The sequence below is a fragment of the Amblyraja radiata genome, chromosome 14 (genome assembly GCF_010909765.2).
Source record: "Amblyraja radiata isolate CabotCenter1 chromosome 14, sAmbRad1.1.pri, whole genome shotgun sequence".
NCBI classification, from domain to species: domain Eukaryota; kingdom Metazoa; phylum Chordata; class Chondrichthyes; order Rajiformes; family Rajidae; genus Amblyraja; species Amblyraja radiata.
Window position 1 is genome coordinate 34,624,023 of NC_045969.1, and position 23,595 is coordinate 34,647,617.

Here is a 23,595-nt window from a genome sequence, read left to right on the forward strand (position 1 = left end):
AATTGGAAAGATTTAGAGGGAAACGGGGCAAATGCAGCAGGTGTGATGAGTGTAGGTGGCTCATCTTGGCTGACATGGGAAAGTTGGGCAGAAGGGCCTGTTTCTATGCTGTATAACTCGACTATGTGTCATAAGCACTGGATATGAATCGTAACATTGAAATTCATTGCTATTATACTGAACTCTGCATTACAATATCTCCTTTTAATGTGGGGGGAGGGGGGGGGGGGCAGGAATACAAAACCCTGGATGCCTGGACGTGGCTCAGTCACTCTGCAAGATCGCGAGGGAGAGGCCACGATTCTCATTCTAAGCTGTGAATCAACTGAACTGAGTCTGCAATGTACTTGCAATAAATGATTTGTTAGCCCTTAATGACAATGCCATGAGTTGTTTGGCCTGCTGCCTTGCCTGTGCTTGAAACTGCAATGCTTTATTAGGTCCGACTGTTTGGAAAGAATAAATGCTTTATTAGGTCCGACTGTGGCTCATTTCGTGACTTAGTGGGCAGGTTGCGCTGATTGTGTAATTTTCAGTGAGTGCAGAGGTCGTGCTGATTGCGTATTTCCGGTAAGTGCAGAGGTCACGCTGATTGTGGAAGTACCGCTGGGTAGCCCCAAAATGGAGAGGCTTCGCTCAGCCGTGTGAATATTCAAGAAAGTTTACTGCCATATATATGGTATGTGAGTCAGTGAGTGTATGTGTGTGTGAGTATCTGTGAGAGAGTGTGTGTGTGTGTGTTTGTGTGTGTGTCCGTCCGTCCGTCCGTAGGTTAATAGAAATTCACTGGCCAGGTCAATCATACAATTTAAAAAAGCAACAGACTCAGAAAACACATTTTCACATATACATCCATCACAGTGACTCCTACACATGCCTCACTGTGATGGAAGGCGAAAATAAAGTTCCAAATCCTTCCATTGTTGTTCTTCCTTGGTCGGGGGCCACGAGCCGGGACGGTCTTGAGTCCCGTAGCCGGTGGCGTTCGGGCCCTCCGCGTCGAGGCATTCAGCTCCCGCATCGGGGGGGTGTCTGCTCCCCCGCGCTGGGCGATCAAACCTCACGTCGCGGTGGGACCGATCCCAGGCAAGGGATCCGCTCTGATGGTAAGTCCGCGCCCCGCGGTGGGATTCACGACAGTCCGAGGCGGCTTCCAGCTCCAGCGATGGTAGGCCGCAGAGCCTGGAGAATGTGATCCGAAAATTGATCACATCTCCGGGAAGGTAAGAACCAATAGGCCCAAACTTCATGCATCAACCTACTTGCTCCAAGTGTTGATCCAGAGAGTTGTTCCGGAGCCCTGCAAAGTTGCACATTATTTACCTTGGATTATAGACTAATGTGCCATTAGCTTTTAGAAACAAGAATGAGCAGATTCTGGTTCACACAAAAGCTCACAAAGTGCTGGAGTAACTCGATGGATCAGGCAGCATCCCTGGAGAACATGGATAGGTGATGTTTCAGTTCGAGACTCTTCTTCAGACTTTACTGAATACTTACTGTAATTATAGGTTAACAACTTGTGTTTTATGACTAAATCTCCCAGATCCATATGTACCACATTGCTTTGCAGTATTGGTCCATTAAAAAATAATACATTTACTTCTTCCTGCCATTGTGGATAACTGCACTTTTTCCCACAATAAGAAAGCAGATAATAGGGTAAAATAAGAACATGACCAACAAGATTAAATAAAATTATAAAACCCATTATAAATATATTAGAAACAAGAAGGTAGCGAAGGAAGAGTATGCTCGCACCAAGATCAAAAGAAAAGTCTTTGTGTGGAGGTGGGTATATGTGTGATGGCCTGAATAAATATTTCACTGGTAGACGGGTGCAGCATCTATGGAGCGAAGGAAATAGGCAACGTTTCGGGCCAAAACCCTTCTTCAGACTGATGTAGGGTGGGGGTGGGGGGGGCGGGGGCGGCGGCAGGGTGGGAAGAAGTGTAGTCTAGATAGCCATGGGAGTCAGTAAGATTTATAGTGGATGTCGGTCAGAAGTCTATCACCTGCAATGAAGATAGTGAGGTCAAGAAATGGTAGGGAAGTGTCAGAAATGGTCCAGGTGTATTTGAGTGCCGGATGGAAGTTAGTGGTGAAGCGAATGCAGTCAGTGAGTTGTGTGTGGGTGCAGGAGGTAGCATCAATGTAATCGTCGATGCAGCGGAGTTAGACGTCGGGGATGGGGATGGGGCCCGGGTACGTCTCGAACAAGGATTGTTCAACATACCCAACAAAGAGGCAGGCATAGCTGGGGCCCATGCGCGTATTTGGAGGAAATGGGAGGAGTCAAACGAGAAGTTATTAAGGGTAAGGACCAGCTCCGTTAGTATCTGTAGACGGGGATTGGTTGGTTCTCCGGCCGAGGAAGAACTGTAGGGCTTTGAGACCCTCCTGGTGGGGGATTGAGGTGTAGAGTGACTGGACATCCATGGTGAAGATGAGGAGATGGGGGCTTAGTATTCACCAGGGAGAAAGATAAGCCAATTACCCTACAAACCTGCAAGTCTTTGGAGTGTGGGAGGAAACCAGAGAAGACCCACACGGGCAAAGGGAAAACACACAAACTCTACAGTCGGCACCCGTAGTCAGGATCGAACCTGGGTCTCTGGCATTGTAAGGCAGCAGCTCTACCACTGTGCCACTGTACTGCCCCTAACTTTCACTCAGTCATGTCTGGTTATCTGTACAAGTTGCTGCCATTGTATTGTGGTTTCCAGTGAGACAAACCCAAATGAAAGTAATTTTAAATTGCGGAGCAAGGCAAAGAATTATAGAATTGGCTTAAGTCAATTAACATCTGGAGATGATAACATTCATGCATGTGTCTTTTATTTGTAAACAATACCTAAAAAGCAGAAAGAGAATGATTATACTTTAATTGGGGAATACAAATGAATATTCTACAGTTACATGAGCTCGTCAGATGGTTTGTTATAGGCGGAGGGATAAGATGAGCAATGTTTATTTGGACCTGCACTGCAAATACGTTTTGTTCCAAGTTGGCTAACCAGTTGGCATGTAAGCTATTATGGAGCTAATCTTTTAGCCTTAAGCCAATTTTTTTTTTCACAATGTTACTTTTTCCAAACTATCAGCCACTTTTAATTTGCCTGTTTTAACTGGTTATTCACCAATTAAGTAGGACATTTAAGATGATAACATTACAACACGAAAGTAGTTTATTGTAAGAGACGCACGGAACTGCAGATGTTGGAATCTTGAACAAAACTCGAAGTGCTGAAGTAACTCAGCAGGCCATGCAGCATCTGTGAAGGGAGTGGATAGGCGGCGTTTCAGGTCGGGACCCTTCAGGCTGGTGGGGAGGTCGATGCACATGATGAATCGGGCAATGTCAATACTTTCTGCAGCCTCCTTTATTCTTGGGAGTTTGAATTACTGAACTGGGCTGTAATTCAACCAATCAATGTGCTCTCCACCATACACCTGTAGAAGTTCAATAAGAATATTCATTAACGTGCTGAATCTTCTTAAAATTCCGAGGCAGTCGAGGTGTTGGTGAACTTTCTTTGTGATGTAGTCAAATGGGATGAAAAATGCAATATTATATCCTAATATTTAATCAGCAATCGACACATCCTTGATTCCGTTATACCAGCTACTCAACAAGACATTTCTAATTCAGTGTGCATTTATTTTCACACTCATTCATTCCTTTGAGTTTATTTATGACCCAAGTTGATATTTTGTGGAAAATTAGTTTAGTTTTGTTTATTGTTTATAGTGCAAAGCTTTTTGTTGAGTGCTATCCAGTCAGCGGAAAGACTATACATGATTACTATCAAACCGTCCACAGTGTGCAGATACAGGATAAAGGGAATAACGTTCAGTGCAAGATTAAAGTGAGTAAAGTCCGATTAAAGATAGTCTGAGGATTTCCAATGAGTAGCTCAAGGCCACTCTCAAGTTGGTGATAACAGTTGCTTGATAACAGTTGGGAAGAAACTGTCCCTGAATCTGGTCGTATTTGTGGAGGACCACATTAGCTTCATTTCATTCCCATCTTTTTTTCACTTGCTTGTGAATTTTATTTTCAATACAATTTATTTTGGCTAAACCTTTTATCAGAAAGTAGCATCTCCATCATTAATATTTTGAAATGTTGTTGTACATTCTGTGCTCAATTTGTGATCTACGAATTCAGTGTGTTGAGCAACCTGCCTAGGAACGAAGATCTCTACCGTCTAATCCAAGATTATCTATCCAGTCAACGCAAGCATAAATTCATCAAACTGGCCTGCTGTGGACAGGTACCAACAGACCTCAAAGGTTATGACCATTTAGAGCATTTCTCTTTGGTAAGCTTTTTGTCAGTTGTCCCAGCCTTCCTTCTGCTTTTCATGTCTAATTTTATTTGATAATCATACTTCTGAAGTGACTTGGGTTATTTTAGAGCAATATTATATAAATCAAATTGTTGTTATTGAGTATGTTTGGTCAAGCCTCAAAGCCAAACGTCTTTCCATGAAGGCTTTGTTGATAGTTGCAAACTCTCTGAAGCACTCATGTATACATTCCCAACTGAATTGGCTATTACAGTGTATTCTTTGAGTGGGATGAAGAGAGCTGTCCAAATGTATGTCTCCAATTTTAGAGATTCTGGTATTTAGATTATTGGGAAGAATTCCAGATGGAAATTTCCCAGGATATTGCCTAAGTTTCAGATTCTAGCAAGGTGCCAGGGAAATATTTTCTGGATGTGCAAGGCTCCATGGCATGTGATTTCTGTGATTTATTTTGAAACTGATGTCTACAATGCCAGGCACTAAGACCCCCCCGAACAATAGCTTTCTTGGTCAATATGCAATATGATATTCACTGTTAGATTGAAGTTAGAGTGGATTGCAATCATGCATCCCTGACGATTGTTTCATCTGCTACAAGGAAAGAGCTGGAACTCGTTTTAGCAGCGATATCTGAAATTTATACAGAAAACCTTTTAATGTTGTGTTGGCTCTAGAAGGGAAAACAACTGCCAAAAATGTGGGGGGGACACAATGGGGCCTGACATCTAGGTCAGGGGTCGGCAACCTACGGCCCATAACCCGAAATCATCCGGCCCACGGGCGTATTTTTGTTCAATTCGTTTTCGCAACCTGGGAACTGCAGCCAGTCCCGGGGCACGCAGGCGACCTGGGAACTGCAGCTAGAACTGAGGCAGGCGAGCCGACCTGGGTGCTACAGCTAGTCCCGGGTCTTGGCCCCAGATGGGGACCAATAAAATTGAAGATAGACAATGTTTCGTGTCGAGACTGAAGAGTCTCGACACGAAACATCACCCACTGCTTCTCTCCAGAGATGCTGCCGGTCCCGCTGAGTTACTCCAGCATTTTGCGGCCATCTTCAAATAACGTCAGGCGCTCCAGACGGCTGTGCGGGCGAATGAAGTGGCGTGCGACCTTCGCATGATTGTCGCGCCTCAACACGACCACGAGGTTGCGTAATTAGCTTGCCAAGGACACGTAAGTGGGACACGGGCTTTACTAACTGATGAGGAAAGATACTAAAACACTCAATTGTTTCTCAAATGAGTCTCGGAATTCCAGTTCCTTAGAGATGGGTTTCTCCACCCAACTGCGGAGGCCGGCTGGCACCGTATGCTTATATTTGCTTGTCAATTGTTCCACTGTGGTGCAAAATGTAAGCAAAAATGATGATTATAATGTTAGCCTGGAATGGCTAACCACAGTCTAGCTGATATTATTGCAGAACAACCAGAAATTGTATCTGTTCTTTGGCCATGTAAAACATTTTCCATTTTCTTTTCTTACACAGATAATACCTTCAATAATGTTTCATAAATACTGTGTCATCTTGGGACAAACTAGACTGAATGCAAAAACCCCCCCACAGAAGTTGTTCATCTGTCACTGGCTTTTTAATCTAAAATTTGAAGTCATTTTAATCTTCCAGATCAAGAAACTTCAATGCACAATATTTCACGTGCTTTTGCCCAAAAGTTTTGACACTTGAGCACTAAATATCATCTAACGACAAAGCTAAATTTGAGAATGGGCAGCATAGTGCCGCGGCCTCAGTGCCACCGTCTGGGTTTCATTATGACCTCCAATGCTGTCTATGTGGAGTTCGTGTGTTCCCTGCGACTGCAAGGGTTTCCTCTGGGTGCACTGGTTTCCTCCCACGTTCCAAAGATATGCAAGTTAGTCTGTTTAGTGGCCACAATAGTGTAGGTGAGTAATAGAATCTGGGGAAAGCTGATGGGAATGTGTTAGAGAGAAAATATGGGTTTGATGTAGCATTAGAGTAAATGTGTGGGTATTGCTCAATGCCGATTCCGTCTGCTTCTCTGCATGTCCCACTGGAAGTATAATATTAGACAGCAGTTCGCACAGTGGTGAGTTGCCCCATGCTGCTATATAAAATAATGAGGCATAGGATAGAATAGACAGTCAGAACCCATTTCCCCAGGTGTACGTCAAAGACTGGAGGATAAGGTGAGAGGGACAAACTTTAAAGGAGATGTACGAGACACATGTTTATACATAGATTGGTGGGTGCCAGGAACATGCTGCCAGGGGTAGTGGTAGTGGTATTTAAGAGGTTTTGGACAGGCACATGGATTTAGAGCAGACTTGGACAGAGGAGATTAGTTTAACTTGGCATCATGTTTGACACCAACATTGTGGGCCAAATGTGCTGTGCTGTACTGTTGTACGTTCAATGCTTTGTGAAATAAACAGAAACTTAGCTTCATTGATCTCAACTTGCTGGAGGCAGATTCTTTGATTCCTTGTGGCAAGGTCATTTTCCATGGTAAGGATTTCCATGCTGGGACAAATCGGATGGGAAGCAAGAACAAACCCCTCCTATCAAAAGTTTTGATGTAAAGGAAAGGTTTGCTCCATGACTTAATGAGAACTGTCAAAGACTGAATATTACAAACACTCAAAAGCCTGTCAGCATTCAAAAACAAATGCAAAAAACATTTTGAGGCCTTAAGTTTTTACAAAAATAATCTAAATTACCAAACTGTTACCCAAATCCCTCACAGCTGTTACCAGCTGTTGAATTGTGGTGAAACTCTCCGTACACTTGTGGACATTGCACTGAAAATCGCGGGAAGCGGCCTCAGCTTCTGGCTTCCACATGGAACCGGGAAGATTTCCAGGTGGCTGAAACAACAGCAGAATGCTGGCCATGATTTTGGAAATCCTGGAATTGCTGACAATTCCTTGGGGAATTGTTGGGCGTTGTGCCAAATGTTTCTTAACAAAATCCGAATCATCAGGGAGCGGCACAGTAGCACGGCGGTGGAGCTGTTGCCTTAAGGGCCTGTCCCACCTATGTGTCCGTGGCACGCAAATTACGTGTGGTCACGTTGTGGTCGCGTTGAGGTGCACGGGCATCGTATGGCCAAGCAAGGCCGGTCCCACTTAGAAGCGCGGAGGGGTATGTAGTTGTGCGCGACATCGCTCGGGGCTCCGAAATTTTTGTAGTGAACAAAATCTTTGCGTGCCAACGGCCTGTCGCGGAACTGACGGCCAAAGTGGGACAGGCCCAAGACCCTGGCGCGATGCAACGTCTCACCTTCAACAGCAGCAGAAGCAGGCAAATGATCGCCGAAATCGGCCTGGGGCTCACGTTTGCGGATCCGGATCCGCCCCCACTTCTACTCCCAGAGCGGGGCCAAGAGAATTGAAGATGGACACAAAATGCAGGAGTAACTCAGCGGGACCGGCAGCATCTCTGGAGAGAAGCAATGGGTGTCGTTTCGGGTCAAGACCCTTCTTTTCAGACTGAAGAAGCGTCTCGACACGACACATCACCCATTGCGTCTCTCCAGAGATGCTGCCGGTCCCGCTGAGTTACTCCTGCATTTTGTGTCCATCTTCAAATGACGTCACGCGCTCCAGACAGCTGTGCGTATACATGGAATCGTGCCCGACCTTCTTGGGACCATCTCGGCTCAACGCGACCATGAGGTCGCGTAATTTGCGTGCCAAGGCCGAGTAAGTGGCACAGGCCCTTTACAGTACCAGAGACCCGGGCTCGAGCCTGAAGACGGGTGGTGTCTGCAAGGAGTTTGTATCTTCTCCCTGTGACTGCATGGGTTGTAAATTGTCCCTAGTGTACAGTATAGTGCTATTGTACGGGGATTGCTGGTCAGCGCAGACTTGTGCTGAAAGCGTAAAAAAGGAAAAAAGGAAATAATTTTTTCAATTCTTAATTTTTCTTGGTTTTCCCTCCACCCATTTAATCATATTAGTTCAGCCTGGGTAAAGAGTCTAATTATCACTTGCCCCATTCACTTGCTTTTCAGTTTCCTAGTAGATGGCATCACATTGGTAAAGAAGGTAATTTGTGCAGTTGGCAAGCCCATGGAAATGTCTGTGAGCAGTTGTCAACAAAGTGGGAGCAAACACTTGCCACTGAGATCAGGACTCTAAGTCCTCATCATCTGCAGTCTGCAAATCTATATCATGATAGATGTTGGTCTGCAAAATAAAGCTTAAGCATCCCTAGATATATATTTCCATTCATGAAAGATTGAAGTATTTGCACTTAATTATTGTATTTCATTGTTAGTGCATAAGACATAGCAGCAGAATTGGGCCATTTGGCCCATTAAGTCTGCTCCACCATAGAGTCATAGTTATACAGCGTGGGAACAGGCCCTTTGGCCCAACTTGCCCACGCCGATCAACATGCCCCATCTACACTAGTCCCCCCCGCCTGCTTTTAGCCCACATCCCTCCAACCCTATCCATGTACATGTCCAAATGTTTTTTAAACATTTGATCACGTCTCATCAATTTTCCCTTCTCAGCCTTATTCTCCTGCCTTCTCTCCATAACCTTTGATGCCCGCACTAATCAAGAACCTATCAATCTCCACTTTATAAATACCCAATGACTTGGCCTCCATCGCAATGAATTCCACAGATTCACCACTCTCTAGCTAAAGAAATTCCTTCGCATAATCTCAGGGTGGCACAGCTGGTAGATCCCAGGTTTGATCCTGACCTCGGACTCTGTGTGTGTGGAGTTTGCACGTTCTCCCTGAGACCAGTGGGGTTTCCTCCCACATTCCAGAGACCTGCGGGTTTACAGGTTAATTGGCCTCTGTAAATTCATAAAAATGATGTGTAGGGAATAGATGAGAAAGTGGGATAACATAGAACTCGTATGAACCGGTGATCGATGGTTGGCATGGACGGTGTGCCGAAGGGCCGGTTTCACGCTGTATCTCTGAGCATAAACAATATCTCGGCATTCTCTTACTTTTTTATATTGAATACACATTTCAATGGTAAGTTATTTTGCACATCTCTTAACTTCCGAAGGTATAGTTTATGGGTATTTTTAACGTTTAAAAGAGTATTCCGGCTGCTATTTTACAGTGAGAATTCTTAGTTCACTTTTGCCTACCATAATTGCACATTAGAAGATATTTATATTCATAAATTGTGTGAGGACATGAATGGGACTGTATCATTGCTCATTTATTCTTTTACTTGTACCTGTAACATGCACACCGTTTCTAACACGATTGCTTTGTCCAGTTTTAGTTCTTTTTTTATTGTAGGATCTGGGTACACCCCGGAAGATGATGAGGACATTTATGCAAATGAAGCCCGCTACTCTAGATACGAAGGTGAATGGTTTATCGACATGTTATGTGTAACTGTTGAAAGGTGTTGAATCCTTTATCAGTCCATCAATCATACTGGTAATGGTGAGTCCTTGTGTTTGGCTGCTGCCCGAGCTGGAAATTGGACCAGATTTCATGGCCTCATCAATTTCATGTTGCTGATGTCGTATACAATACTTGGTTTTCTTTCTCACCACATGTAAGTGCAAATTTAGGAGCCGCAAGCTCTTAACTGCCTTTATAACCTTATGTGATACCTTAGACTACTTATTGGTTATATCAGGGAGATAAGAGCGGCACCTAAAACTGCCCACAAGTTGCACTTATATTAGGCTTTATATCAAGCCTACCAGAAAAACATATTTTAATCTTCAGAAATCTCCAAGGTCCCCTGTTGTCCAACAACAGAATCAGGTTAGTCTCCCAAATCATGGAAGGAATTTGGACTACTTAGCACCTGTTATTGATCAGAGTAACATCAAGAAGCCACAAAATGCTGGAGTAACTTAGCGAGCAAAGCAGCCTCTCAGGAGTACATGGATGGGTGACATTTCAGGTCGGGACGTTCAAAAAGTCATCAATACACTTTTTTCCAGAAATGCTCCCTGACCCGCTGAGTTACTCCGGCATTTTGTGTTTATCTTCACTATAAACCAGCATCTGCAGATCCTTGTTATAAACATCAAATACCTCCTGTATGTAAGAGTTATAATGAAACTAAATGCCCTGCATTTAAAACTATTGTAGGATTATATAATTTAATGTTTGAAACCTAATTAAATATGCATTGACAGATTAAAATAATTCCACAACCCTCCTATTAATTACAATTTGAAGTGTCTAATATTGTACAGGTACACAACCTTTTATCCAAAAGCCTTGGGACCAGACACTTCTCGGATTTCGGAATTTTTTGGATTTCGGAATGGAAGATTTTTAGCGTAGATTAGGTAGGTAGCGCGGGCGGCTTGAAAAGTCTGGAGCGGCTGCCTCCTCCCCGGAGACCGGGGAATCATTGTAAATCATTGCTTAAATGTTAGTCAGTTAGTTTGGAGGGATTTTATGTGGTGGGGGGGGGGGGGGGGGAAGGGGGAAACTTTAATTCTTAGTACCCTACCTGGTCGGAGAGGCGGGGAGCGGGCAATGCCTTACCGGGTCGCCGTGCAGTAAGCTCCGGAGCGCTGTGGCCGCCGACTCCCAACATCGCGGAGCTGGGGCTGCAGGCGTCCGGCCGCGGGCGGCGCCGGTTGGAGCCCCGACCCCGGCGAACTCTACCCCTGGCTGCGCGGCGCTTCAAATCCAGCGCGGCCCGCGGCCGGATGCCCGCAGCCCCAGCTCCGCGATGTTGGGAGTCGGCGGCGGTGTAGCGCTGGGATACCAGCGGGGAGCAGGCAATGCCTTACCGGGTCGCCGTGCGGTAAGCTCTGGAGCGCTGTGGCCGCCGACTCCCAACATCGCAGAGCTGGGGCTGCGGGCGTCTGGCCGCGGGCAGCTCTGGATTTGGAGCGCCGCGCAACCAGGGGTAGAGTTGCCGGGGTCGGAGCTACAACCGGCGCCGCCCGCGGCCGGACGCCCGCAGCCCCAGCTCCGCGATGTTGGGAGTCGGCGGCCGCAGCGCTCCGGAGCTTACTGCATGGCGACCCGGTAAGGCATTGCCTGCTCCCCGCCTCTCCGACCAGGTAGGGGACTAAGAATTAAAGTTTCCCCCTTCACCCCCCCCCCCCCCCCCCTCACATAAAAGCCCTCCAAACTAACTGACTAACATTTAAGCAATGATTTACAGATGTTTAAGTGTCTCCCCGGTCTCCGGGGAGGAGGCAGCCGCTACAGTAGTACAGACCTGGGTTGACCGTGGGTCGTTTTGGGTCAAGTTTGGCGCCAAACGCGAGCTTTGGTGTGCAGACGACATCCTGGAAAAAATGTCCGCTTTTCGGAGCTTTTCGGTTTCCGGAACTCCGGATAAAAGGTTGTGCACCTGTACATTAAATCTCCAAAATGAAAATCTTTAACTTTACTTGAGTTAATTGTAAAAAACAATTACTTCGTCAAAGGCCTAGAAACATCTGCAATATTTATTTAGAAATAAATAGATGTACACACTTTAACAAAGGTGAAAATTAATATAATATATAACAATACATACAGCAACCAATAAAATATATTGTTAAAGTTGTTTATCAAGATAAATCAATATTTATCTCTAAACGTTTTAATTAGAATAATTCTCCAAAGACTTCTGGTCATATTTTAAAATAAAACAAATATTAAATATGTTTTAAAGAATGAAGTTGGCATGAAATTATTCTAAATTTACATGCACATTGTATCAGTTATCAGTAATAACTTGTTTCAATTTGGACTCTGGATGTGTAGTTATCAGAATCTCACACATTGTCAGTATGATTGTTTTAACATTGCTTTGGAAACAGGCAATGTTGAAACATCAAATAGATTGTAACATGACCATTCAATCCGTAATTAATTTGCTTTGCAGGTTATGATTTGCAAGTTTGACATTGTGTAATATCGTAATATAATGTGTAATTTTTGTTTTTTTGTAATGTTGTCTCAGTTTAGAGAGATCACCAAATAGGATCTTTAACAAGAAGTTGCTATTTTGTGATAAATAATTCATAATATTCATGAAATGCTTCTCTAATACAAATATTATAATGATATGCATGAGGCAAGCTTAATCTGATACCACCGGTGGAGGTAATTAATATAGCTTACTACAATATAGCTCAACTTTCCACCATGCATGCAGCTGCTTGCTAAAGTTCATTTGCTGGAACTAGATTGTTGGGTGATGTATCCAAATCTCATGTAAAATTAGATCTTGTTTCCGAGCTATCTCCCATCATGGGCATGTGCCTGAATTGAATCCTGGTACATTGTAAGTATCAATGCAATTATATTGTTTTTGTGAAAAATCTGCTGATCAACAAAATAAACCACATGAAACCTGAATTAATAAAGACTTGTTTGAGCGTGGGAAGAAAGAATAATTTTGCATTTCAAGAGCGTACAATGAGGAAGAGCTGCAGCAGCAATTGATTAAGTTGAGTGGGTGCAGGTTGCTTGGGTCAGACCACAGTGGCGCAGAAGTAGAGTTGCTGGCGTATAGCACCAGAGAACCTTGTTCGATCTGTCTGTATGGAGTTTGTACGTTCTCCCTGTAACTGCGTGGGTTTTCTCTGGGTGCTCCGGTTTCCTCCCACATTCCAAAGACGTACAAGTTTGTAAGTTAATTGGCTTCTGTAAATTGTCCCTATTTTGCTGAATAGAACTAGTGCATGGGCTGATTGTTGGTCAGCGTGGACTCGGTGGACTGAAGGGCCTGTTTCCACACTATCTCGAAAGACTAAAGTAAAGTATGTTGTTACATATCTTGGGGATTTCATTCCACATATTGAAAGCATCAGTCCCACAGAGGAATTGTGAAAACGTTTGCGCTGGAAATGAAGTGACTCTTGTGTAGTGCTTCAGTGTAATCTATTATTCTTACACTCTTTTACTTAAGTATGATTGTGCCTATGTATGGTAAGATTTTTAGTGAACTGTATGCAGAAAAGAATTACACTAGAGCTTAGGTACATGTGTCAATAAAGTACATGGAATTAATTTATCTCTTCCAAAGGTTCCCCTTAAGATTCTGAGTAAGGTAAAATTGGCCAAGAATTTGTCAGAGGTGGGAATTTTGAAATGAGAGTTATGACTTGAATTTTTGATTCATTTGCTGTTGATGCAGTTTTATTTTTGGCTATCTGGTTTGTGGTAAGTGATACAACCAATGGTTTACCGTCCTAGCCAATGGAATTCAAATCTACGCAGTGAAACAGCAGGAAATGGGTTATACATTGGATATTAAAATGAAACCAAAATTGCTAGAAATACTCATCAGGTCAGGCAGCATCTTTGGAGGGAGAAAGGGAGTTAATGATTCAGAATCATGACCTTTCATCAGAACTGTTTCAAGAGTTCTGATTGAAGGTTATGGATCTGAAATGTTATCTCTATTTCTCAGCAAGTGGCAATGGGTGAAATGGAGAGATATCAAGGTAAGTGCCCTGAAATGATACATGCCTGGGGCAGAAATGGTAGCTGTGCATTAACTATTATTGCTGTTCACAGATATTCCACGATGCGCTCCATTTAAGCTCAAAAATGGTTATGTCAGATGCAGAACACCACAAGGTGCCCATTACCAAAATGTACAGGGGACGGCGTGTGATCTTTCTTGCCGATATGGACATGAAATTCACGGACTCAACCGCGTCCATTGCCTTTCAACCAAGCGCTGGACACAGACTGTTTCTTGCAGAGGTGGGTAATGCCAAGAGCTCTGGATTTGTAAAATCATAAATGAAAATTAATGAATCACAGTTTACGTACACACTCAGTGGTGGATGGCAGAAGATTATCATTGTGAGTAAAACACAAACTGCTGGAGTAACTCAGTGGTTAGGCAGCATCTCTGGAGGACATGGATAGGCAACGTTTCGGGTCAGGACCCTTTTTCAGATGGAAAATAAGGATACGTAGATCTTTTAATCTGTTTTACCTTTCCATAACATGGTGGTTGAACTGATCATTGATCTCATCAATTTTACTGCACAAACATTAGAGACTCCAGGAGAGGCAAGAACTCGTAGAGCCATGGAGGCATACAGCATGGAAATAATACCCCTTCAGACCAACGTGTCCATGTCCAAGATGCCCCATTTGTCACTCATTTTCCTGCAATTGGCCCACATTCCTCTAAACCTTTCCTATCAATGTACCTGTCCAAATGTCTTTTAAAAGCTGTTATTGTACCTGCCTCAACAACCTCCTCTGGCAGTTCATTCCATATACCATCCATATACTGATAAAGTTGCCCCTCCAGGTTCCAATTAAATCTTTCTCCTCTCACCTCAAACCCTGGATTCCCTTCCCTAGGTAAAAGACTGTGCGTTCACCCTATTAATTCCCTTCATGATTTTAAACACCTCCATAAGAAAATCCCTCAGCCCCCTGCGCTCCAAGGAATAAAGTCCTATCTGCTGTTTTGGTATGTAAGTATATTGTTACTTTAAAAACATTCTTTGAGATATGGACATCACCGACAATGCCAGCATTAGTTTCCTTTCCCTGATTATTCTTAACAAAGTAGCGGAGAGCTGCTTTCTTGAACTGTTACAGTACTGATGAAGTGTGACTTATTGGACTGCATTTATCCAGGCAAGTGGAGACTATTCCATCACACAGTACATATATCTGATAGATGTTTTTAATGGGGTGATGCAGTCCTAGAATTGCATGGTTTCAACAAGAAATTATATCATCCTCATTGAGTCACATAGCATGGAAATGGGACCTTTGGCCCACCAAGTCCACACTGACCATCAAATGCTCATTTTAATCTCCCCACATTTCCACAAACTCTCCCCAGATTCTACAACTCAAATTACACACCAGGGACAATTTACAGTGGTCATTTAACTTACTAACCTGCACGTCTTTGGGAAATAGGAGGAAATTGGAGCATTTGTGTTCACAAGGAGAACGTGCAAACTCCACACCTACAGCACCAGAGGTCAAGATTGAAAACGGGTTATTGGACTTGAGGTGTTTAAGAAGGAACTGCAGATGATGGAAAAATCGAAGGTGGATGAAAATGCTGGAGAAACCAACCAGGGCATCGGAGATGTCCTCATTCTTTGGGGAACGGGGGTTCCCCTGTTCGACTATAGATGAGGCTCTCAACAGGGTCTCTTCTATACCCCATAACTGCTCTCACTCCCCATCCCCCCCACTCGTAACAAGGGCAGAGTCCCTCTTGTCCTTACCTTCCACCCTACCAGCTGTCACATACAACGGATAACCCTCCGACACTTTCGCCATCTCAAATGGGATCCCAGCACTGGCCACATCTTCCCATCTCCTCCCCTTTCGGCTTTCTGCAGAGACCGCTCCCTCTGTAACTCCCTGGTCAATTCTTCCCTTCCCACCCAAACCACCCCCTCCCCTGGTACTTTCCCTTGCAGCCGCAGGAAATGCTACATTTGTCGCTTTACCTCCCCCCTTGACTCCATCCAAGGACCCAAGCAGTCTTTCCAGGTGCGGCAGAGGTTGATCTGCACCTCCTCCAACCTCATCTATTGCATCCGCTGCTCTAGGTGTCAGCTGCTCTACATCGGTGAGACCAAGCGCAGGCTTGGTGATCGCTTCACCCAACACCTTCGCTCAGTTCGCATTAACCAACCTGATCTCCCGGTGGCTCAGCACATCAACTTCCCCTCCCGTTCCAAATCCGACCTTTCTGTCCTGGGCCTCCTCCATGGCCAGCGTGAGTCCCACTGTAAATTGGAAGAGCAGCACATCATATTTCGCTTGGGTAGTTTACACCCCAGCGGTATGAACATTGACTTCTCCAATTTCAGGTAGTCCTTGCTTTCTCCTTCCTTCCCCTCCCCTTCCCAGCTCTCCCACAGCCCGCTGTCTCCACCTCTTCCTTTCTTTTTCCCGCCCCCACCACCCCCACATCAGTCTGAAGAAGGGTCTCGACCCGAGACGTCACCTTTTCCTTCGCTCCATAGATGCTGCCTCACCCGCTGAGTTTCTCCAGCATTTTTATCTACATTGGACTTGAGGTAGCATCTCTACTGGCTGCACCAACTGTGCCAATCTCCTGAGGGGAAAGGAGAAAAGAGAGCTATTGCTTCAAATCATTAAATTGACTTTATTTTTCTCCTCTAGAAATACGATGTCCCAAGCTTTCATTGTCAACTCAGGGGTTTACAAAGTGCTCAGATGGAGCCTATTTTAAATCGAAGTGTGATTTTTATTGTACACCTGGATATCAAGTTACGGGAACAAAGGATGTGATATGCATGCACAATAAAGTGTGGAGTGGAAAGGAGCCATCCTGTCTTGGTGAGTTACATTCAAAATTAATTTTAAAATGATAAAATCGTATGTTCAACCATTATAAAGCAGAGGATGTATTGGAAATATGAACTATTTCATAATTTCAGTGTTTATTTTGTAATTTTATATTGCAAGTCTTACATTCAGCCTACCCATAACCTTCATGTTGTCATTTTGTTTATAAATATTTAACATTAAAATTCCTTATGCAATACTTTCTGAATTTCGCAACATAAATGTTTGTCCTTCATTGTTTATTGATGAATGCACTTAATCATTCACTGGCTTATTTGTGATATATTTTTCTAAGTAATTTATTGTCCAAAATTTATTTTTGAAAAGCATCCATGAAATTGGGATCTCTCTTAGCCTAAGATCCCCCTCTTTAAGCCTTTATCCTGTATCTGTACACTGTGGACGGCTTGATTGTACTCATGAATATTATTTTTGCTGACTGGCTAGAACACAACAAAAAAGCTTTTAACCGTACTTTGGTACACATGACAATAATAAACTAAACTAAACTAAAGCTGATAGATTCAACTTCCCTTTAATAATTTAATATGTTGTGATTTCAATTTATGGATTATACGGGACCCAAATTCTTTTCCTGCATTTCCCATGTGCCCATAGTTGTCTGGGATCATTTGTAGGGAGGTGAACTGGGCATTGAGTCATACAGCATGGAAACAAGCCCTTCAACACAACTTGCCCACTCCGATCAACATGTCCCATCCACACTAATCCCACCTGCCTTTGTTTGACCCATATCCCTCTAAACCCATCCTATCCATGTATTTGTCCAAATGTTTTTTAAACGTTGTGATGGTACCTGCCTCAACTACTTCCTCCAGCAGGTCGTTCCATATACTGACCACCCTTTGTGTAAAAAAAAAAAGTTTATCAGGTTCCTATTACATCGGCCCTATTCACACTGGGGTCACTTGCAAAGGCACAGCTGTGTGTGGTTTGAGGCACTGCAGTAGAACAGGCACTCCTTGGATCTCCCACAACCGTCTTTGCCAGAAGGCACAGCTGGGGACCGAACACAGCTTCCTGTCAAAAAGTTGTGGCTTTTAACAGTTTGTGGGTATTCAAAGTACTTTAATATTGATGCAAATAATTAAAATTAAGTTTTTGCAAATAAACATGTGGATTGACAAACATCAATCTGAAATTATTTTTAAAATAATCTCAACCATCCCTATTCTTCCTAATCCGTACGTCAAAAATACTGGAGAAAATCAATAGGTCAGGGAGCATCTGTGGAGGGAATGGACAAGCGATGCTTTGCATCGGGACACTTCTTCAGATCAAAACATTGCCTATAAGGCAGATAGATTATTGATTAGTATGGATGTCAGGGGTTGTGAGGAGAAGGCAGGAGAATAGGGTTAAGAGAGAGGGATAGATCAGCCATGATTGAATGGTGGAGTAGACGATGGGCCGAATAGCCTAATTCTTCTCCTATCACTTTATGCCCCATCAATTTCCTCCACAGATGCAGGCTGACCCACTGTTACTCGAGCACTTTGTGTTTTGCTCAAGATTGTTGAAGTTTATTTTGTCGTTAGAATACTTATTTTGCCTTAAACGTGACAACGCCTTTCTCTAGGAAAAGGCTTTGACCGCAGGCAACACCACATGCAGTTTATGTGCATGTTCTAAAGAATACTTATACTTTCCGTGATGCTTCTACTATGCTTTTATGCCTAGCTTAGTAAACTTACAGGATGTCAGTCTCTGAGTAAAAACATATGAAGTACGAAAGATACTACAAACTAGCCTTTACAAAGCAGGATGAAAATTAAATATTTTTGACGAACTATTTGGGAGAGATAAATCACAAGGTAGGCAAGAAGGTGAATCAAAGGAACAAGTTTAAACATGTCTTGTTTGAAATAGTGCGATTTGTAGGGATTTAATAAATCAACAATTGACAGAGCAGCTGGGGAGATAATCGTAAGAAATGTGATTGAAATCATACTTTAAAATAAGTTAAGAAAGGCTTTTGAATGCAGAGTGGAAGTTTAGGACAAGGAATTCAGAAAATGAGTGTTTGAACATCGGAAGACACTTTTATCATTGGTGGAATGAAGGGACCAGAATGAATGTATGAGACAAGAGTTGCGAGAAAACAGGTACTTTAGAGGCTTGTTATTCTGGACTCGAGCGGCGTGAAAGAGGACTAGGGAGGGAATTGATAACTTATTTTAAAAGGGAAAGTTGAATGACCTGGAACTAGTGAAGCTCAAAGAACAAGATGGTAATGAGTGAATAAGAGTTCCGAGATAGGCAGCTGTGATTTGCATGAGTCTCAGATTACTGAGGATGTCTGGAGTGTTTAATTGTCATATGCACCGTAAACAGACCAATGACATTCTTACTTGCTGCAGCTTAACAGGCCCAGATCCACAATAACACAATTAATACATAATAATCAAAAATCCAATAAATTAATATGTTAATCATTTATTGTATTTTTGTTTATTAGTTATTATCTGTGGGGTGAATATTAGGGTTGGTCATGTCTGGTAGTAATAAGAGCATGGACAAGGGATAATGTTGGAGGTATTTAGAGGTCTTTGGTGCAAAAGGCACAGCAGATTGGAGGCGTAGTTCTGAGTCAAGCAGGATCTTGATGTCACTGATGATTGACTTCTTATTTGTTATTTGCTAGTTCAACAGTTTTCTTATTCCTCTGTGACAGGTGGGAAGATTTCACTGTTATTGATCCTCAGGTCATCAGATAGTTTGTTACTCATCCAGAACAAAGTCATAGAGTGATACAGTGTGGAAACAGGCCCTTTGGCCCAACTTGCCCACACCGGCCAACATGTCCCACCGGCTACACTAGTCCCACCTTGGTCCATATCCCTCCAAACTTGCCTATCCATTTACCTGTCCAACTGTTTCTTAAACGTGGGATAGTCCCAGCCTCAACTATCTCCTCTTGCAGCTTGTTCCATACACCCACCACTCTTTGTGTGAAAATGTTACCCCTCAGATTCCTATTAAAACTTTTCCCCTTCACCTTGAACCTCTGGTCCACTGGTCCTCAATTCTCTCTGGGCAAGAGATTCTGTGCATCTACCCGATCTATTCCTCTCATGATTTTATACACATCTATAAGATCACCCCTCATCCTCCTGCTCTCCAAGGAATAGAGACCCAGCCTACTCAACCTCTCCCTATAGCTCAGACCCTCTAGTCCTGGCAACATCCTCGTAAATCGTATCTGAACCCTTTCAAGCTTGACAATATCTTTCCTATAACACAGTGCCCAGAAATGAACACAATATTCTAAGTGCGGTCTCACCAACATGTTATACAAGTGCAACATGACCTCCCAACTTCAATACTCAATACTCAATACTCTGACTGTACTCAATACTCCCTCTGCTCCACAACACTCATCAGAGGCCTACCATTCACTGTGTATGTCCTGCCCTTGTTAGATGTCCCAAAATGCAACACCTCACACTTCTCTGTATTAAATTCCTCAACCCACCTGGCCAGTCGATCAAGTTTCTGCTGTAATCTTTCACAGCCGTCTTCACTATCTGCAAAACCACCCACTTTTGTATCATCAGCAAACTTGCTAATCTTGCCCTGTATGTTCTCATCCAAATCATTGATGTAAATGACAAACAGTAACGAGCCCAGCACCGAACCCTGAGGCACACCACTAGTCACAGGCCTCCAGTCCGAGAAGTAACCTTCCACCATCACCCTCTCCTTACTTCGATGAAGCCAGTTTGCTATCTATTCAGCTATCTCTCCTTGGATCCCATGCGATCTAACCTTCCAGAGCAGCCTACCATGCGAACCTTGTTGAATACCTTACTGAAATCCATGTACACAACATCTACAACTCTGCCCTCATCGACCTTTTTGGTCACGGCTTCAAAAAACTCTATCAGATTTGTGAGACACGACCTACCACATACAAAACCATGCTGTTTATCCCTAATGAGCCCTTGCCCATCCAAATGCCTGTATAACCTGTCCCTCGGAATACTCTCCAGTAACTTTCCAACTACAGATGTTAAAGATGAGAGACTTGGAAACTGATAGGGCGTGAGAAGCGCTTCAGGGACCAAAGAGACCATCCACTATAATAATCCAAGACTTGGGAAAGATGGCTGTTTTTTGATAAAATGAAACATTAATCGACAACTACAAACAACTAAAATGACCTGCCACATGGTGGCAGTATAGATACAGTTTCCCTGTGACTATTTTCTTGGTTGAATTGTTTAAAAACATCAGTTTATATTCAACAATTTGAAAATGATAAATAATTTGATCCGATGAATCTTATGAGACCATGTAGGCACAGTTCAGAATCCATCATATTGGCGGATTTAGAATGTTTAAGAAAGAACTGCAGATGCTGGAAAAATCGATGGAGCGAAGGAATGGGTGATGTTTTGGGTCGAGACCCTTCTTCAGACTGATGTGGGGGTGAGGGAAGAAGAAAGGAAGAGGCCCGCCCCCCCACCCCCATGCCAAATCAGTTTCGTGATTAGTTTAGTTTAGGGATACGGCGCAGAAACAGGCCCTTCGGCCCACTGTGTCCGCGCCAAACACACATTAACACGATCCTACACATACTAAGGACAATTTACGCATACCAAGTATACAAACCCAAGCTAATTAACGTATAAACCTGTACGTCTTTGGAGTGTGGGAGGAAACCGAAGATCTCGGAGAAACCCCATGCGGTCACAGGGAGAACGTACAAACTCCTTACAGACAGTACCCGTGGTCAGCATTGTACCCGGGTCTCTGGTGCTGCAAGCGCTGTAAGGCAGCAACTCTACTGCTGCGTCACTGTGCTGCCCTAGTTGATTAGTTTATAATTAACCCTTATTCATATTGCGTGCCGTGTGTTTGGTGACATGTGATGACTGTTGCGGTCCACATTAAATAAGATCCTGTAAGATTTTAGGTGACCTGTTGTGAATTTGCTCATGAAGGCTTTTCAAGGCTTAAGGAGGGGGGAGAGGGGGGATTAAGTGCAAAATGTATTCCTAAATTGTTTCTGCTAGACATTAGACTTATTCTGTCCCGTTTATAGCAATGTTTGTGCAAAATGAGGTGCACCATATATACAAAGAAAACAAAATAAGTCAACTAAAATTCTGTAATGCATTTCTGGTAGAACAGTGTTCTTGACATTTTAACAAACTTTATTTGCTGTATATAGACACAAATAACTGGAGTAACTCAACAGGCCAGGCAGCATCTTTGGAGAGAAGGAATGGACAACGTTTCGGGTCGAGACGCTTCTTCAGATTTGACCTGAAATATCACCCATTCCTTCTCTCCAGAGATGCTGCCTGTCCCGCTGAGTTACTCCAGCTTTTTGTGTCTATCTTCGGTTTAAACCAGCATTTGCAGTTCCTTCCTACACACTGTATTTTCTGTATATTGAGTTCCTCCAGTACTTTGTGTTTAGCTCAAACCATAGTTCTGGAACAGTCTTGGGATATCAATGGAATATCAATTGTTATTGTTTATTGATTGTATTATTGAGGATCAAGAATTATTTTTGCTATTTTCCCCACTGCATAATTATTCTACACAATGGGCAAACTGTCAATTTATATGTGATTTTAAATAATAAACAAATAAAGAGGACGATTATCAATTAAAAAAAACCCATAATGATAGTAAGATTAAACGAGAACTTACCAGTTTGAAGTTTGATCTTTATTTTATGAGGAGGAACGTTGAGGGAATACGTGAAGAACCCCGCCTACGGCGCATGCGTGTCATTCTTCAAAGCAGCGGTGTGAGGTCACAGATAGAAAATAATGACCTAAGATAGTAAGATTATTAAAGAGATACCAGTTTAAGATATGACCATATAAGGGTGGGAGCGGAGGGCACGTATTCCCTCAACGTTCCTCCTCATAAAATAAAGATCAAACTTCAAACTGGTAAGTTCTCGTTTAATCTTACTATTTTACTTCGGAGTCACGTGAGTGACTTCGTGAAGACTTCAAAGCTCTGTGACCTCATGCCGTGGAACGAGTCCAATCTTCACAACTGCCTTGGTAGTTTGGGAGAAATTGTTACTGGTATTTAAAAAAAAAAAAAATACAATGATACCAACATTTTTAAGCAAAAATTGTAAATAATATTTATTAAATCAATTTATAAACCTTATAAGCTTCAGGTGTAAATTAAATAGAACTCAAAATTTTGCCCGAAAACGTTTCTTCTTTTCTAACTGGTTTGTTGTAATATGTGCGAAACGTTTTCTCTGATGACCCTCCTGCAGTTCTGAGGATATTGTCCATCGGTACCTCCAGGCGATTAGCTGCTGATGTAGATGCAGCCCTGGTGGAGTGAGATTTGAATACATTAGTGTCCACTCCTGCCTGAACTGAGCAATATCTCAGCCACCGTGAAATGGTCTGAGTCGAGACTTTATGGTATGGCTTCTTATGGCTAATTAAAAGAGCATTTTCATTGCCTCTGATAGCCTTCGTTCTGTCCATATATAACATGATGTGTTTTACTACACAGAGACGTTCATCCTGTGGATAGGCTATGAACTCTATCACCTGACCCGCTGATCCTGGTCTATTTTGCTTAATAAGGCCCTGGATCACGAAAATCAGCCTTCCTGTCGCCTCCGTCAAGTTATCCAATCTTAACTTCTGTAATGACTGGACCCTTTGCGCTGTGACCAGCGCCATAAGCATAACCATTTTCATAGTTAGATAGTTTAGCGGTAATGCCGTAGCCGGTGACCAATTCCGTAACATTTTTAGGACTACGCTCACATCCCAGATTTGGCTATATCTAGCCCTTGGTGGGTTAGTGTTAAAGATGCCTCGTAGCAGTTTTATTACTAGAGGATGTGAGCCGACACCCTGTCTTTCTGTGCCTTCCCATAAATAACTGGACAAGGCACTCCTAGCACTATTGACCGTGCTGTAACTGAGTCCTTCAAAGTGCAGGCTTGTGAGGAATTCTAGGACAGCTGGAATATCCACCTTTCTGTGGTCTAGATTGTTGTCCAGGCAG

The 23,595-nt window shown here is 43.2% G+C and overlaps 1 protein-coding gene across 2 annotated transcripts in view; it reads left to right on the forward strand.

The window, feature by feature from the left end:
• The window catches only part of srpx (sushi repeat containing protein X-linked), a 56,830-nt gene that overhangs the window by 7,717 nt on the left and 25,518 nt on the right, over positions 1–23,595 (forward strand). Inside the window, exons 2-4 of one of the 2 annotated variants that reach the window (XM_033033111.1) lie at positions 9,574–9,642; positions 13,774–13,965; positions 16,381–16,557. In XM_033033111.1, coding sequence (XP_032889002.1) covers positions 9,574–9,642; positions 13,774–13,965; positions 16,381–16,557 — 438 coding nt within the window. The remainder of the gene's footprint in view (positions 1–9,573; positions 9,643–13,773; positions 13,966–16,380; positions 16,558–23,595) is intronic. The other variant, XM_033033112.1, reaches the window with a different exon arrangement.